Source organism: Solanum stenotomum, chromosome 9 (genome assembly GCF_019186545.1).
Source record: "Solanum stenotomum isolate F172 chromosome 9, ASM1918654v1, whole genome shotgun sequence".
Taxonomy (NCBI): domain Eukaryota; kingdom Viridiplantae; phylum Streptophyta; class Magnoliopsida; order Solanales; family Solanaceae; genus Solanum; species Solanum stenotomum.
In genome coordinates, this window is record NC_064290.1 from 56376569 (window position 1) to 56395252 (window position 18684).

The 18684-nt window shown below is 32.1% G+C and overlaps 2 protein-coding genes across 2 annotated transcripts; one reads left to right on the forward strand and one right to left on the reverse strand.

Annotated features, from left to right (window-relative positions):
- Positions 1-62: 62 nt before the first annotated feature.
- On the reverse strand, positions 63-7805 carry LOC125875511 (DEK domain-containing chromatin-associated protein 4-like). The gene is made up of 12 exons (XM_049556491.1): positions 7593-7805; positions 6376-7155; positions 6221-6254; positions 4992-5071; positions 3128-3187; positions 2785-2895; positions 2448-2528; positions 2273-2353; positions 1172-1694; positions 946-1058; positions 713-743; positions 63-499 (listed from the first exon to the last, which is right to left on the reverse strand). Exons 2-12 carry the CDS (start codon positions 7138-7140, stop codon positions 339-341), a joined length of 2040 nt encoding a protein of 679 aa, XP_049412448.1. The 5' UTR covers positions 7141-7155; positions 7593-7805; the 3' UTR covers positions 63-338.
- A 7837-nt stretch (positions 7806-15642) lies between these two features.
- LOC125876983 (uncharacterized) lies at positions 15643-18490 on the forward strand. Its single transcript, XM_049558280.1, has 3 exons — positions 15643-15878; positions 17706-17806; positions 17943-18490. Exons 1-3 carry the CDS (start codon positions 15827-15829, stop codon positions 18216-18218), a joined length of 429 nt encoding a protein of 142 aa, XP_049414237.1. The 5' UTR covers positions 15643-15826; the 3' UTR covers positions 18219-18490.
- Positions 18491-18684: the final 194 nt, after the last annotated feature.

The window sequence follows — 18684 nt, forward strand, 5'->3', positions numbered from 1 at the left end:
CGATCCACAAAAATAAATAAGAAAACAGCCTTCAGAGTCACAAATAGATGTTGATTTTGACTTACAGTATTTATACTTGTAATCCATGATCAGGGCAGCTAAATAAGTTGTGACAGAAACAAAAACTACAAATGTGTTTATACAAGCAGTAATCTCGCATTTATAATTCTACGATATCCTAGTCAAAGAGTTAAATCATAAAACGATACATTGACAATAGATTACAGCTGGATAAACTCGCAATGAGCACCTGGAGGCACAAATTCATGAGGAAGAGGTCGGTTATTGAGACGGACAGTGTAGACTACATTTCCTGTGATTACATTCTACTCATGTTTTCAGGCTTTCACACCTTTGCTAGAAGGCTTTTTTGCATCCTTCAAGGCCTCACCCTCATCTTCCTCATCATCTTCCTCGTCAGCTAGTTTAGTAAGCTCATCCTGGATCATAATCTTTATAGACGATTTCCTGGGCATGAGATCGGTATCAAACCGCTTGGCTGCAGAAGAAAAAAGGTGTCATGCATTGCTTAGAAACAAGGACAGCGGTCATTTGAAATCTACATATCTTGCTATTCTGGCCTCATGGAGGACGTACATTACGTTTCTCAAAATATAACTTGAACTACCACAATAATCAATAAGATCTAGCTTCTTTTTACCAAGTACACCTAAAGAATTGCCAAAAGAATAGACAAAATAAGAACACTCACCAAGTTGCTTCAGAATGTCAGTAAAGGTAGCCTACAAGCACAAAACAGAAACGATGTTAGGAATTCCAGAATGCAAAATTTGAGAATGAAAATTACCACTGTGGATCACTCAAATATGCAATGGGTTAGAGTGTCATGGCAAAAAGGAATACAGAAAAGAAAATGTATGCGTCTCCACAGAACAATCATACAAGGGAATTGCAAGATGGGATGAATTGGAGTTCAATGCTAACCGTATTGAAGTCAACTTCTTTCAGAATTTCACAAATTGCATTTCTAAGTTCATCATCACTTGGTCTCAATTTGTCCTCCTTGCTCTTGTCCTTTCCCTTTACAATCTTTTTCCCTGCACAAACAGAAAGCTCTTTGAGAAACACCTTTGATAATTATCATTACAAAATCAACCATATTTGAACACATCATAACAATCCACCAATGGGCATATATAGCAATCCTCACCAGTATTTTCTTTGGCAGTAGACTTCTTTGGCGTTGAAGATTTTTCTTTAACTACTTCAGTTTTTTTCTTCTTTGAAGATGCTTTGGGAGTTGCATCATCGTTAGCAATATGCTTTGAGCTCTTTGATGATTTTGAAGGGGTCTTTTTGGGAGGACTTGGTACTTTAGAGACTGCAGGTTTCTTGGTCTTAGCTTTCACACCAGGTTCTTTCTTTGATGAAGATTTACTTGAACTTTGCTTATGCTTTTTCTTGTTCTCCTTAGGCTCCGGCTCCGGCTCTGGCTCCGGCTCAGGCTCTGGCTCCGGCTCAGTCTCTGGCTCAGGCTCATCTTCAGATTCACTCTCCTTCTCACTTTCAGCCTGATCTGACTTCTCATCATCAGATCTCTCAGGAACACCATTAGTCTTTTCCTCTTCAGATTCCTCCTCATGGACATCTACTTCTTGCTCAGATTCATCTTCTGACTCTTGCACTTTCTTCTTCTTTTCAGCCTTTTGTGCAGTTTCGGCCTTCTTTCCACTCTGTATTGTGAAAAAGAAAACCAAACCCCCCCCAAATAAAATATTGATGTAAAAGCATAGCTCCGCCCTTTCTTTTTCTTATTCTAATTCGAAAACAGCATATGGTAATAAACATGATGAATGTTCTTAAAACATATGTAGTAATAATCCAGACGGAAAAATTTCAGCTTATTGTAAGATGACTTTTTATCTTCTTTTTCATTAAGGTAAAAAGATCTCACTCTATAAAAATCAGATTAGCAGTCGAACATTTCCAAGACAAACCTACTTCAAAGCAGCATGAATAAATTGCAAGCAATTATGGCAACTTCTACACTGTTAAAGTCATGGTGATACTAACCCTCTGAGAACTTAGAATGTGGATTCATAAACTCAAGACGGGAACAGGTAAAACTACAACAAAAAGTTTTGTGCAATGAAACTTGATTAATTTTATCAAATTTTGTTCGTGAAATATAATTTAGAGTTAAAACTAAAGGATACAAGTTGCCAGTTGCAACTTGCAAATGGAAAACCATATTTCAGTTGGTATTACTTCACTACTAGAACTTAAATAAATGTTAATAAGAGAGAAATACCTTGGTTGAACCTTTCGAGCTAGCAGATGCCGATGAGGGACTTTTTTTGCTCTCTCTTCTCCGCTTCTTTCCTCTACTTGACTATTCATTTGACCGGAGATGTGTCAGCATACTATAAAGTATAAACTAACAGAACAAGTGACAAATGCTTTTATCACAGTCAGAAGTCACCCACCTGGTCCTTCTCGGCAAGCAACTCAGAAGTTGTAGCATGAGGAGCTTCCAAAAAGTCCATCAACTTTACCACCATGTCTTCCTGATCATATAAATCTCCTAATTAGTTAAGACGCTTGAGAGGAAGATTGTATACAAGATGCAATCTTCACATAGTACGAAGTGACAAGTAGAAGATGAAAGCAATTTTCTCAGTCAAAATATTCAGAAGGAAAAATAGCTTCTTCCTATTGGACCTACACATGTAATTCTCATAAGATAAATTGCACTTGAGTGAGAAAAGAACTACTTAAGTGAAATATAAATGCCTAGCATGCAGCTAAAACATATGAACACACCTTTCTTGAAGTAGCTTTGGTAACAGGTATATCCAGTACATCACAGAATTCCAACAGCTTCTCTTTGATATACTTGTCAAGCTTTTCTTTTACTTTCATCTTTTGCTTTTCCTGCAGCATTACAATGACAAAATCTTAAGAATTTCTAGAAGCTCAAACATAAGATAATGAATGAGATGCAATTCTCAGAGAAACAATGAATGAGATACATATACAACCGGTATGAGCAAACAAAGAGAAGGTCCATGCTCAAATTTCCCCAGATCACCATCCCAGGCAAAAAGGGAACAGAATAGTCGTTTACTCATACATGCATCCTTCCACAACATGAGATGTCATTTACCTCATTTTCATGCCAGACAAAGCCAGAAAACCGTGAAATATTGCTCTTGATCTGGGCTGCCTGCGAAGGACAAGAACTATGAGCAAAATAAATAAATGATGAAACTAGGAAACCAAGATTAAAAGTGAATATCAATCTAGCGGAATGAGCTGCTGACTAATTCCATAAGTGGTGATCAAGTAACAAGCAGAATAATCCTAATGAAGTTATCAGTAAGAAAAATCATGCTAAATGCTTCAAATCATCATAATTGCAAGAAGAAAAGAAAGGGAATTCTCATGTTTAACAAAACTTGCAATCAAACCCAGACAAGCACACTATAGTAAATATTTGTAAGACTTTTTCTTACAGGGAATAAATTGCAGATATCAAAAAGTTTTAACTGATTGCTGGAAAAAAAAAAAGTACCTCAGTGTCAGCTGATAAGAAATGATATGGCACTTAGGTTGCAGATGTGACTCTTTAGAAACTAGATATAGTTATAAAGCATTTCTTTTTTCTTAAAGAAGTACAAGCTTCCTAATGGACTTAGGTTGCAAATGATCTCAAAATTATATGTATCACTTCAGTTGTCACTGCTTTTGAGTTGTGAAATAAGAAAAGTAAACTACAATATCGCTCAAACAAAATTCAAAATACTTTAGAGTACCCACAACATTATTATTTATAACTATGGTGTCCGGGCCAACTTTCGTGCACCTCAACTAATTCCACTTGGGACCTGTTATCTACCACCGACAGGTAATTTCCTCAAGATAAAAGGTGAAATGTTCGTAACTTCACCTTGGTAATGTCATATACCGATTCTATCCTCCTTTCAAGGTGAAAGATGCGGGAAGAAGAAAAATGACTTTTTGTGAAATAATTAATATCAAGCAAAGCCAAAACTTTTAGGCTATCACATGATACAGGATGAGTCATAAAGAGTAGACTTTGTGAAGTTCAACTTCAGGATTCTACTTTCTGAAAGGACATAGTGTCATCATGAACAAGTGAAACTCCAGTTCTGCACTGTGCACAATGTCCTCACATTCCGAAGTTCCAAACACATTAAAGATTCTTTTGAAGTTTTCTTTTCATTTTTCTTCGTCCACCTAGGAGTCTCACCTTTGGCTTTCAACTTGGTAGGATTATTATTATACGTTTTCCCAAAAGAACATTCATTCATTTCTCTCTTCCCCGTCGACTTCTCCAGTAAATAAAATGTATCAACACAGGTTTAAAAGAGCAACAAATATTCACAGATGTAAGCAGTAAGTCTATAAATATATTTCGAGACTATGTGATCTTATGGAATCTTCAGGTTCAAGCTATGTTGATAAATTTTCCACAACTATTTACTATCCGGAGTGGTCTACATTTATTGGAACTATCAAACAAGATATTGTCTGAATTATGCTAACTCTTGAAAATCAAAGTAAGATAATTCTATCATTGCTCTTGGAGGACACAGAAAACATAAGATGACCATAGCATTTTTTTCCTTTTAATTATTGCAAATAGCAAAGCTATGATATCACATATCAGCGTATAACAGTGTTCAGTGTGTTAGAAAGAAGTAAGTTCTTTCTTCTTCTTTTTTTTTTTGCTGATTATTAAAAAGAAAAAGAGCAAGTTCACTAATAGAATATGGAACTAGAAAAGAAACTTGGAAGTTTCAAAGAATTGATTGATATAGCACAGAAAAATGTGTAGCTTTCCAAGGCTTTCTTTAATGTACTCATGAGAGAAAAGTTAATAGCTCTATTAAAGATACCTATCCATTGTCAAGAAGAGAACTTAATGGACGTTACCAAGAGCAAGATAAAGAATACAATTCCAAGACAGATCAGAAAAGGAAAAGAACTACAAGTCAGGACATCACCTTTCCACGCCGCCCATAGAGAATAGTGTGCAGCAATTTGAATGTGTCTTCCGTCTTCTTTTTGGATAATTTGTATGCAACTGAAGTTAACAAAAAAAAGGAATGAAAAGAAGTTCCAGTGATCAAAAAATTTCAGCTGAAATCATTAGACATCAGAAAATTAGATGTGCCAAAACACAAGAACAGTGACTGGCAATATAGCAAAAACCACACTACCACAAATGAGTAAAAGATGCACCAACGAAACTAGGCAGCTTAGCGAAGTATTGGATCACTAGAGACTTTGTCCGTTTGATAGTCTATTGGAGCATTTGATCACTAGAGAATTTCAACAACCTATCCTGATACACAAAAGGGACAAAAAGATAAAAGGAGAAGACAGGTTTCAAGATCTTAACTTGATAGGTTCAACCTTTAAGGTTCTTAGCACTTAACTCATTATACTTTCAAAATTATGGTTTCAAATACAATATTTCTTCAATTTTTTGTGGTTTTCTAATAAAAGTTTGTTCTGTGTTGAAAATGCCGGGTTCAGATGAACCTGGTGAGGAACCACAGGATCCAACCCTGGAAACTGACCTCAGATGCAAATAATTTGTCTCTTAAACTCTATACCTATATTTGTAGGAGCAGAAGTAGACAAAGAACAAGTATACAGTAACAGAGGCAATTACTAGAAGCAGCAGATTTCTATATCCTTTTGCAGAGTAATAAAATCACATCCAGACATAGCACATGGAAGCTGTAGTGAGAGACCTACATCACTTGGATGGCACGCAAACCTACAATACCATTTCATTGGGATTAAGTTTTAGTCATGTTAGTGCATTTACATTGGATCCAATGTTTGTTAGGAGTCTTGTTATATTCATATATCAGAAATGATGTAAAGAATATCCAATGCTAGAGAAACTAATTTCATAGAGTAGACCTTCCCAGGGATTGAGGTATACTTGTTTTTGCTGTTCGCAAAGCTATAAAGTTATACCACAAAAGCAAGATTATTTTTTTCTTGTGTGTGGAGGGGGGAGGGAGGGAGGGAGGGAGCACATATCATAAGAAAATGACTTTCTGTTCTGCAGCATTAGAGCCATGTTGAGTCATTGACAATGTTAATTTGCAGCTATATGAATCTTATGAGGTGAGGACGCAACTAAATTTTACAATAGAGATACCATACTAGAAAAAAAAATGACAGCTAAAACTTAAGGAATCAGTAAGTAGAATACCATTGGGGATATCTTTTAGTGCAGTTCCACGACCCTGCAGAGCACATAAAACATAAATCCATCTCATAAGCAACAATATATGTGCAGTAAGGGGCCTAAAATCTGGAAATACAGAGGGAGAAGAGGCAACAAATATCAGTAATTGTATAGCAGACCTTTTCAATACGGAATTCCTTGTTGGCTTCTCTGTCAATAGATGCAACAAGCCTTTCAACAGATTTGCGTTCGCGTACAGGGCGGTCAATTGTTGGGGGTGCAGGAGTTTTTGGCTCCTTCTCCTTCTTTGGTGCAACTTCTCGTTTCCTTTTATTGTCTTTCTGCCCCTTTGATTTAACACTCTTCTTAGACCTCCTTTCATCTTTATGCTTTTCATTGGTTTTGTTATCCTCTTTCTCACCCTCCTCTCTAACCTCCTCATCCTTGTTCTCTGGCTCTTCAGCCATTTCTTCATCATCATCCTTATTATCTGGCTCTTCAGCCATTTCCTCTTCCTCATCCTTATTATCTGGCCCTTCTTCCATTGCCTCACTCTTGGTTTCCGGCTTCTCTTCCTCCACTTCAATTTCCTGGTCAGGTTTCTCTTCTACTTTAGTTTCATTGGTTTCTTTCACCTCTTCCTCCTTTCCATTGTTTTCTTTTGCCTCTTCCTCTTTTTCACGGTCTTCTTTTGCAACTTCCTCTTTTTCAATGTTCTCTTTCACCTCTTCTTCTCCTTTGGTCTCTTTTGCCTCTTCTTTGTCTATATCCATCTTTTCAGCATCATTTTTATCAGTCTCTTTACTCTCTTCTTCTTTCACTTCCTTTGTTCCATCCTTTTCCGCGTGCAAGTCCTTGGTAACAGCTTCACTCTTGTCTTCCACTGCCACATTTCCATTAGCAGGTGCCTCTACCACCTCAGAAACTGTCTCCCCTTCTCCCATAGCTAAAACTCAACTCTAATAGTCGAAAAAGATAAGAACTTTAGCAAGTAGCAGAAACTAAACAGCATTCAAAATGCCAAGCCACACATATAAGCCTTCATTTTGCAGTAATTCGTAGAATTTTGTCAAATAGTAGTAGCAAATAGCAATAACAACTATTAATCAGCACAGCTCAATATTGACCCAAAAACACAGAGCAATTCTGTCCAGAATTGTGCAAATTATATCTTCGGAGACATTTCCAGATTCATTTGTAAGTACTAACAGTCAAACTCACCACATATGACGAGAAAAAACAAACAAAAGAGAACAAAGATCCAATTTTTATCTAAATCCACGAAACCCTAAGCTGCAAAAAAACAAATCTTACAACCCAAATACAACACAACAACGTACAAACAAGGAACAAAAAGCACAAAATTCGCTAAATTTACATAAAATTAACAACTTACAGAGATTTATGAGCAGAATTTAGCGATTTTTGCAGCTCAAAGCTCACCGAGTTTACACTCTCGTAACTGAGTTTTCTCTCTCTTTATTTTCTCTCTCTAAGATTCAACGTTTCGACACACACACTGAGGAGAGTCGGGAGGGACTTTTTCGGTTTTGTGTACAAAAATGCGTTGCGGACTCCAAATTCCGGACTTGAAAGCGCTTAAATGTCACGTCCGATTTATGAGACAGAACCTTTGTACCAATAAACTTACTTTTATTCCGCGTTTGATCATAAATTTTGAAATTATTTTCAGATTAGAGATTTTTGATGTACATATTTTTCATAATTTCTTGTTTTCCAACTCTAGTTATCATTTGTATTTGTATGTGCTTTGATCATTGTATTATTTCATTATTATTAGGAATTATTTGGTAGAGTGTATAAAAAAAATACTTAATAAAGTATATTAGTAATGTTTGCATTAGTTACGCATAAAATATTTCTTATGCATTGTTTAGTTTTGTGTATTAAAAATAGTATGCAATATATAAAAAAAAAAAAATTATTTACAAAAGTATCCTTCACAATTATGCTAATGCATGTATTAAATCATTTGCATTACTAATATCTAAANTCGGTTTTGTGTACAAAAATGCGTTGCGGACTCCAAATTCCGGACTTGAAAGCGCTTAAATGTCACGTCCGATTTATGAGACAGAACCTTTGTACTAATAAACTTACTTTTCTTCCGCGTTTGATCATAGATTTTGAAATTATTTTCATATTAGAGATTTTTGATGTACATATTTTTCATAATTTCTTGTTTTCCAACTCTAGTTATCATATGTATTTGTATGTGCTTTGATCATTGTATTATTTCATTATTGTTAGGGGTCATTTGGTAGACTGTATAAAAAAAAATACTTAATAGAATATATTGGTAATGTTTGCATTAGTTACGCATAAAATATTTTTTATGCATTGTTTAGTTTGGTGTATTAAAAATAGTATGCAATATATAAAAATAATTATTTACAAAAGTATCATTCACAGTTATGCTAATGCATGTATTAAATCATTTGCATTCCTAATATCTAAAAATTCAGGGGTCGTTTGGTAGAGTGTATAAGAATAATGCTGAATATGATGTATTAGTAATGCATACATTAGTAATGCAAGCATTAGTAATACTTGCATTAGTTATGCTTGCATTATTTCTTATACATTGTTTGGTTTGATGTATTGAAAATAGCAAGCCTTGTATAAAGACTATTAAAAAAATATTTGTTTACAAAAATACCCCCACATTCTTTTACAAAAATAATAATAATAATCATAATAATAATAATTATTATTATTATTATTATTATTATTAGAGGGTAGTTTTGTCATTAGTTAATCTAATGCATGCATTAAAACCATTGCATTGCTAATACCTAGAAATCCATGGTATTAGCAATACACACCTTAATACACAATAGAGTGTATAACTAATGCAAGCATTAGTTATACATAGGTTGGAAAAGAGTACCAAACAAGGTACTAGTAATACACACTGCTAATGCATGCGTTATTTTTCCTAATACACTCTACCAAATGACCCCTGATTGTATTAGTAATACACTCCTCAATACACAATAGAGTACAACATTAGTTATACACAATGTGAAAAAATGCACCAAACAAGGGACTACTAATATATGTAGTTAATACATGCATTATTTTATCTAATACACTCTACCAAACGACCCCTTAATGTTTTATCTTTTGCATGTGTTTATAACTGTTTTTTATTTTGGCGCATTTTATTATTGTTACTGATTTTGTTTCTGTATTCCCATTTTCAAACGGTTTTAAAATGTTTTTCTTAACGGAGAAATCTAGTGGATATGATTTATATGTGTTGTATCATCTGCATGTTGTTTATAGTAATTGTTTTCTATTTTATCATACTTCATTATTGTTACTCCTTTTATTTTTTGTATTTCTGTTTTCAAACTGTTTTGAAATGCTTTTTTAACCTAAGAATTTAGTGGAAATGATTTATATGTGTTTTGTTTTCTGGCATGTTGTTTATAACTATTTTCTATTTTGTCGTATTTCATTATTATTGTTATTTTTATTTATGTATTCCTCTTTTCAAACGGTTTATAAATGTTTTTTTAACGTGTGAATCTAGTGGAAATGATATATATGTGTTCTATCTTCTACAGTTGTTTATAACTGTTTTCTATTTTGTCGTATTTCATTATTGTTAATGTTCTTATTTTTATATTTTCATTTTCAAATTGTTTTGAAATATTTTTTTAATGTGCGAATTCAGTGGAAATGATTTATACGTGTTCTATCTAGTGCATATTGTTTATAACTGCTTTTTATTTTATCGTATTTCGTTATTGTTACTATTTTTATTTATGTTTTTCCATTTTAAAACTGTTTTGAAATGTTTATTTTTTAACCTTAGAAGCTAGTGGAATGATTTATATGTGTTCATTTGCATGTTGTTTATAACTGTTTTCTATTTTGTCGTATTTCATTAATATTACTGTTTTTATTTTTGTATTTCCATTCTCAAACTGTTTTAAGATACTTTTAACCTGACAATCTAGTGGAAATGATTTATATGTGTTTTATTTTTGTATTTCCAAATTCAAACAGTTTTGAAATGTTTTTTTAACGTGCAAATTTAATGAAAATTATTTATACATGTTCTATCTTTTGCGTGTTGTTTAAAATTGCTTAACTTGTGAATCTAGTGGAAATGATTTATATGTGTTTTATTTCTGTATTTCCAAATTCAAACAGTTTTGAAATGTTTTTTTAGCGTGCAAATTTAATGAAAATTATTTATACATGTTCTATCTTCTGCATGTTGTTTAAAATTGCTTAACTTGTGAATCTAGTGGAAATGATTTATATGTGTTCTATCTTGTGTATGTTGTTTGTAATTTTTTTCTATTCTGTCGTATTTCATTATTGTTACTGTTTTTATTTTTGTATTTTCATTTTCAAATGGTTTTGAAATATTTTTTTAACGTGCGAATCTAGTGAAAAGTGATTTTTATGTGTTCTATCTTCTACATATTGTTTATAACTGTTTTCTATTTTGTCGTAGTTCATTATTGTTAATATTTAATTTCATTTTCAATCTGTTTCATGAAATGTTTATTTAACATGAGAATCTAGTGGAAATTATTTATATGTGTTATATTCTCTACATATTATTTATACTTGGTTTCTATTTTGTCGAATTTCATTAATGTTATTATTTTTATTTTGGCATTTCCATCTTCAAATCAAATGTTTTTTTAACGTGCGAATTTAGTGGAAATGGTTTACATGTGTTCTATCTTGTGCATATATGTTGTTTATAATTGTTTTCTATTTGTTGTATTTCATTATTGTTACTGTTTTTATTTTTATATTTCCATTTTGAAATAATTTCTTAACGTATGAATCGTGAAAGTGATTTATATGTGCTCTATCTTTTTTTTTATGTGTTCTATCTTCTGTATGTTGTTTATAATTGTTTTCTATTTTGTCGTATTTCATTATTGTTACTGTTTATTTCCATTTTCAATATGTTTTATGAAATATATTTTTAACCTGAGAATCTAGTGAAAATTATTTATATGTGTTCTATTTTCGATATATTATTTTTAACTGTTTTCTATTTTGTCATATTTCATTATTGTTACTATTTTTATTTCATCTTCAAACGGTTTTGAAATGTCTTTTTAACGTGCGAAACTAGTGAAAATGATTTGTATTTGTTCTATCTTCTGCATATTGTTTATACTTGTTTTCTATTTTGTCGCTTCTTATTATTTTTATTTTTGTATTTCCATTTTCCAACCGTTTTAAAATATATATTTTTTAATTTGAGAATTTAGTGAAAATGATTTATAAATCTTTATGAGCAAGGGATAAAATTTGTGCACGTTTTGTCCTCTCCAAACCTTAGCTATGGAATATATTAGTGTTGATTTTTATTCATAAAACTTTAAAGTTTTCCAATTAACATAACTTCAAATTATTATTTCTACATTCTAAATTTAAACTTTAAAATCTATGACGAAAATAGGAGCTTAAATTAACGGCGTATGATCTTGTTTTCTAGATGGCATCTGAAAATAAACGGTGGATATTTCATTATTCGTTTTGGACCTGCAAAAGCATTTGTACGCTACATTGCTTTTAATTATAGTAGTTGACTACCAAACTATTGAGTCTTTTTCTTTTTCTTTTTTTAAATAATAATTTGTTTTTTCACTTTTTGAGTTTTTGTGCTTTTTCCCGCCAAACTTTCCCTCCAAAAATAAACATTAATATTTGAAAAAATTGAAATAGGAACACTTTAGATCTTACACGTGACAATTGACATTCACTAGATCCAAAAAGTTGATGGCTTTGTAACTTTACGGAATACTTCCTCTGTTTCAATTTATGTGATTTACTTTTCTTTTTAGTCAATAAAAAAAAATGACACATTTTTATATAAAGTAAAAATTTAGCTATAAAATGTCTATTTTACCCCTTATGAAATGATTTACAGCCACACAATTTTCTATCATTCATTTTGGATCATAAATTTTAAAAATCTTCTTTTCTTTCTTAAACTTCGTGCCGAGTCAAACTACCTCACATAAAATGGGACGAAGGGAGTATTTTACATGTAAAAATAAAATAAAAATTAGAAACGGTTATTTTGGTGTTGATTTTAAAACTCGTATTGAATTTAATTAAATTAAAATTTGCGTTGAGAAGTTTTAAATTAGAGTTAATTGTTTCCTAAAAATGGGTGATTTTGTATCTAGTATGAACTCTGAAATCAAGAGCTTTTATTTAGATAGTATATTTGTATATATAAATTCACTATTTGAAAGCCTTGTTAAGACATCATTTATTTATTTATCAATTAATATCATTTTTTGGTATAAAATTTATTGATCTGAGCATATATTTGTTTGGACTACTGAATTATGTTCTTAATTTCTTGACGTGTATATTGATTTGAATTAACTGAGACTTTTTAGCGTAGATTTATGAATGCACACCTTTGACCAATTTGATATTTTGGAGAGACAAGTCAACGACCTTTTTTATCATGCAAATAAGATTGGTTAAATTAACTCACTTTTAAACTTGTTATATATTTATTAAGCGGTTATCTTGATTGTCTTTACGTTGAATAACTAATAATATATATAAATATTTAATAGCAAAGCTAGTAACTAAGAGGAGTTTAAGTTCGATAGTAAATTGAAAAAGTATAAATATGAAATTTTATTTTTTCCTTTAAATACTAATCATTTTCAAATATTAAAGCTCACCTGGTATGGATACAAATAGTAGTGAGTATAATCCATTTTTTTTGTAAATGTAAAGGTTGAAAATTTGACATGCTAAAAAGGAAAATTGATCTTATTTGATTTTTTCTATGCGATTTTTGATATTTATTGTGTGTTATGATTAATTCAAATTTTTGTGACATAAGTAATATCAATTAAAGAGGAAGCACTATTTTATGCATATTTTTTCAAATGCGAGGTTTAAATCCAAAACTTTTAATCAAAGTAAATAATCATCTGAAATCTAAAAAAATAATGAATACCCACATAAACAATATATATTGAAATCTAGTTTTTGAATAATTTCAATCATTTACATTCAATGCAATTCAAGATTAACATATAATCTTGTATAAATAGGAAAATAAAATATTCACCTGATATGTTTGCATTTAATGAAAGTGAAAATTTAAATTACCTCAATTTTGATTATTAAATACATTTATTTTTTAAAAAACAAACATTTAATTGTTTGATTCACAAGTGTATTTACTTTCTATTAAATCTAGAGTATATTATTTAGAGATAGAAGTATTGTCCATTCAAAAATTTATGCAAATATGCAATGGCGTCACAATCTCATCCAACACTAACAAAAGCAATTTTTTGAATGTTTATACGATTTGTTGATTCTAAACTAGAAAAAAGTTAAATGAATGTGTTCATAATGACTTTGTGGCTAAAAGATAAAAAATTAAATTAAAATATTTTGATAATTTAATTTTAATAATAAAATAAGCATGTGCTATGCAATATTAATTTAGGTAAAACGAAAATAGATACAACCTATGCAATAATAACAAAAGCCCACCACTTCATTAATAATTATTTGTCATCAAGAGATTCACGACTTTAAAATTCGTACGTAAGGTAAATTGTTCTTGTTAGACAAATTATCTCTTGCGTGTAAATAAATTGATTGACATCTATACGTAAGAAAATTTATTTTAGTTTATCGATTTGTCTCTTGTGTGTAAACAAATTAATCAATATACATACGCAAGAAAAGTTATTTTAGTTCGTCAATTTGTCTATTGTTTACAAATAAACTGATTAATAATGTACGCAAGAAAAATTATTTTAGTTTATCGATCTGTCTCTTTAATTTCCTGCAAACAAACTAATTAATATCATGTGCAAGGAAAAAAATTTAGTTGATTGATGTATCTCTTTTCGTGCAAATAAATTGATTAATATCTATACACAAAAAAAGTTATTTTTGTTCATTGTTGTCTCTGTTGCGTGCAAATAAATTGATTAATATTAAGCAAAAAAACTTGGTTTGGTTTAGTTTGCTGACTGCAAACAAACTAATTAATATTCGTATGCAAGAAAATTTATGTTAGTTCGTTGATCTGTCTCTTTCGTGCAAATAAAATGATTAATATCCATATGCAAGAAAAAAATATTTTGTTCATCGATGTGTCTCTTACGTGCAAACAAACCGATTAATATTTGTATGCAAGAAAAATTGTTTTAGTTCACCAATCTATCTCTTGCCTGCAAATAAATTGATTAATATTCATACACAAAAATAGTTATTTTAATACATCAGTTTGTCTTTTACGTGCAAATAAATTGATTAACAAACATATTTCCAATAATGAAATAAAGACAAGACACATTAATCAACATTCAATACCTTTCAATAAAGCATAAGACAAGACAAATCAACCAACATTCAACACGTTTCGATAAAGTATGCTATCAAAGAAAAGAGTCAATGGTAAGTGATAACTATCGTCACCACCCGTCGTTAACAATTTATTATCGTACTCACCCGTTATTATCAAACAAATTGATTAATATTCATACACAAAAATAAATTTAGTTCACTGATCTACCTCTTTCCCGCAGACAAAATGATTAAAATCTATACACAAAAAAAATTATTATTTAGTTCGTCGACGTGTCTCTTACGTGCAAACAAATTGATTAATATTTGTATGTAAGGATAGTGGTTTTAGTTCACCGATCTATCTCTTGCCTTCAAATAAATTGATTAATATTCATACACAAAAAAATATATTTTAATTCATCGATTTATCTTTTACATGCAAATAAATTGATTAATAAACACATTTTCACTAATGAAATAAAAATAAGACAATTCGGCAAACATTTAACACCTTTCGATGAAGCATTAGACAAGAAAAATTGACCAATATTCAATACGTTTCAATAAAGCATGCTATCAAATAAAAGAATCAATAGTAAGTGATAACTGTCGTCACCACCCGTCATTAACAATACATCATCGTACTCACCCGTTATTATGAAAGACCATTACATTATTCAATCACAAATATCATCATTAGTTATAATCACTACTAGCCATCATTTGCACTCACCCTCGTTATCATAATAACCATCAATAACTACTGACAATCAACGTTACATTAGTTATCATAAATAATCAATTACAATTATCAGTCGTCATCACCAATTACCATCAACAACCATTATTAATGACTATTGATAGTCAATACCATGTTATCTATCACAAATATTCATTACGTCTATTAATAACTATCACCATCAACCATTATTATCAATCACCCACCACCAACCAAATCGACATCCATAACCACCACTATTAACTGTCACCGCCATATAATAGTTATATACAATTATGTCGGGTCAGTTGGTTCCTTTTCGGATCAAACACCGGAGATAAGGTTAGCATTGTCATTTCTCAAACAAGTAATAGAGGTTCAGCAAAACAGAGTATTTTAGATTTTTTTAGGGTTTCGGATTCTCTCCGAGAAAGATTCGATTTTGATGTAATGTTATAGCTATAGTTGCGTGCTTTGATTCACTTCTGAGGAGAATCGAGCGGCGGCGGAGGCTGTGACGGCGACGGCGTTGCAGTGAAATCGATGATCGTCAGCTGCACCAAATGGACCCGTCGTCAGTGCAAACCACTCCTTCAATTGAAGATGACGAATGGGGTATTACATTCTTCTTTTTCAATTTTTATTTTTATTGTCGCTTGGTTTTTGATTGGATATATGGTGTTCAAGTTCATCCGATTAGAAAAATTGATGGATAAGTAGGTTTGTTCCGTTGATGAATTCAGCATAGAGATGTGATCAATTTTTGTCCGGTTAATTTCTGTATTAGTCCTTTTTAAGTAATTCCTCAAAGGAAGTTGCTAATGGGATACCTGTTGCCTGTTGGAGGTGGCAGGTATCAGGTGAATTAGTCATGTGCGTGAAAGTTGGTCTGGACACCATGATCATAAAAAAAGGTTGTTAATAGTTGCCAGTCTGATGGAGGTGGTTTAACTTGTTCGAATGCTTTCTCATTTGTGGATAGTGATGTGACTTTGATTTGATGATTTTGCTACTTGGATTAACAGAGGAGTATCACTTTAGGTAGTTGATTATTTCCATGGTACCTGTTTTAGTGTGAGAGCCAGCAGGTACCAGCTGGAATACTCGGAGTTTGCACAAGCTGGCGGCTGGCCCTGCTAACACCTTTATCAAAATTTTAATAAAATTTCACTTTAGGTTGGAATAGAACACAACCTTGTGTTATTTTTCTCTTCTACACTTGTAGTGGTTAGTACACGAGTGAGTGTGGAGGTCTGCATTGACGGCATTTACTCTAGATGTCACTGGTTGACCTAGTTTATTTGCTGTTTCATCTTTCTGTTTGTCCTTTCTTGAAACAAGTTCACGTTTGCCATGCTGGTGTGAGAATATGATAGCAATTTGCTTTAATGAATGACATAATGAGGTCAGACTGGAAATGCTATGTATGTCTTTTTGATTACCAAAATTATTGATATAGGATGGTAATTTTATTGGTTCATGACTGGTCCATTAAAGGAATGGCTTTTATCCACAATCCCTTGCCGTACTTCTGTTTTGTCCTTGTATACTTCATTACAAAGGAGATTGTAACTAATATGCGTCTTTAAGATTCTTAGGTGTGTGTTGATCTTTCAAACGTTTGTAATTTTATGCTTTATTTATTTCATTTGCCAATTTTAGACGGGATGTGGAATATGAACAAGAGCATGAAGTGTTTGGTGAATTAACCTTTTCTTCCCACCAAATCTCACTAGGAAAACAAATGACGAAAAGATTTAACTTTCTTGCCTAGAGGACTTTGGTTTTAATGTTAAGGTAATACATGGAATGTGTTTAGGCAACACATCACAAGTTCTAGACCTGATTGTTGCACAAAGCCTAATTTTTAAGCGTGGGTTGAAGAATGAGCTTATGATCAACCGAGTTTCCAAGCTGAGATATCAAATTTCTCGGCCATTCGTTTTTTTTAAAAAAAATTATAACTAAAGAACATAGAGGAACATGGAAAAGCTAGTACACGTGCTGTGGTAAATGTTTGTTGTACAGAAGAAAGATATCTAACTTTTTCATTGTAGTTGCAGCCTTTTTATTCATAAATTGCTTGGATTAAAGGATGTGTATAACTTTTCCTGGGTTAACTGCTTTTTCCCCTTCGTGTAAATGTTCGATTGCTGTCTTGGATTGTTTTTACTACCTTGCTGCTTTGTGTGGGCTCCTCCTCCTTGAATATGTTACGTGTCACTGTGAAGTACTTATTCTCAGCCATTTCGTTTCTCTGCTAACATATGAGCCTCCATATCTGGTGATTTTGTTTTGTCATCTCCCTGACATTTGGTGCCCAAAAGTAGAGCTCGTATTTTTATCTTAACTGAATCTTATTTGTTTGGTTCAAACGTGCTGGAATTACACTTTTAGATATAATGTGAACTAACAGAATGATCTGACATTTTGAACCATCAGACACTGAAGGATATGTAATTCCAAGCTTGGAACTTGAAGATTCTGGCCAAAATAACAGTAATTTAGTTGAAGTTGAAGAGTCAAAGACAGTCGCAGCTGAGGTTAGCTCTTGAGAGTTTCACTTTCTACCTAAAAGAAATATTTTGTGATGTCAAAACTCTTCCAAGCTTACTATCTTTTTTCAAGATGATTTACAGCACTTTAAATTGATCTCCTTGCTCACTTACTCTTTCACAGTCTAAGAAAGAGGAGAATATATATCTTGGACCTCACGGTGCTCCTCCTTCACAATCAAAGCAACAAGAGCTTAATTCTGCTAATAATCGCAAGCAGAAGTTTAGACAGAAACTGAAGGAAGCAGACAAGAAGTACAGCGGAAGTGGTCGTGAGAATAAGGTGGAACACTTGAGAGAGCTTGTGGGTGGAAAAATGGCTGCAGGATCAAAGAATTCCCCCAAGGATTGGCTTGACCCTCATTGCGATGAAAATATGTTCCAAAGAAACCAACGTTAGCTTAATACGAGTGTGTATTAAACACATCCATAATTTACATTTACATACTCGGAAACCCGTCTTCCTTTCGGAGGGAAAAGAAAGCTTTTACAGAAGATTTATGTACTCTCAAATAATTCCCCTAGTAACCTATGTTGTGGGGCTAATGTCACCAGTCTTCTGGCTGTGCTTGCTTGTGATATACAGATTTGGTCTGAGCTGTTCTCTTTCTATCCGTCTCTTTCACAATATTTGGTATATGAATGCACTTGTTTGTCTTCATTATGCTAAGATATTGTTTCTTTGCTTTGATTTAAAATCAAGGACGTGTAAGGATTCAGCTTCTTATGGTGAAATGATGTGTTACCGCGTTGTTCATCCTCCATTAATCCTTGAACTATCGATGAAAATACAAGAAAAGACTCAATTTTTTAAAAAATTATACAAGCTTTCGTGTGATATTCTTGTCCATAACGCCCTTACCAAA

Excerpts from the sequence above, each read along its gene's own strand:
- LOC125875511 (XM_049556491.1), bottom strand. The coding sequence starts at position 7,140 with ATGGGAGAAGGGGAGACAGTTTCTGAGGTGGTAGAGGCACCTGCTAAT. Across the intron at positions 6,255-6,375 it reads AGGAATTCCGTATTGAAAAG|GGTCGTGGAACTGCACTAAA; the intron begins GTCTGCTATACA and ends TGTGCTCTGCAG. Across the intron at positions 2,896-3,127 it reads TTGTCTGGCATGAAAATGAG|GAAAAGCAAAAGATGAAAGT; the intron begins GTAAATGACATC and ends GTAATGCTGCAG.
- LOC125876983 (XM_049558280.1), top strand. The coding sequence starts at position 15,827 with ATGGACCCGTCGTCAGTGCAAACCACTCCTTCAATTGAAGATGACGAA. Across the intron at positions 15,879-17,705 it reads AATTGAAGATGACGAATGGG|ACACTGAAGGATATGTAATT; the intron begins GTATTACATTCT and ends TTGAACCATCAG. Across the intron at positions 17,807-17,942 it reads CAAAGACAGTCGCAGCTGAG|TCTAAGAAAGAGGAGAATAT; the intron begins GTTAGCTCTTGA and ends ACTCTTTCACAG.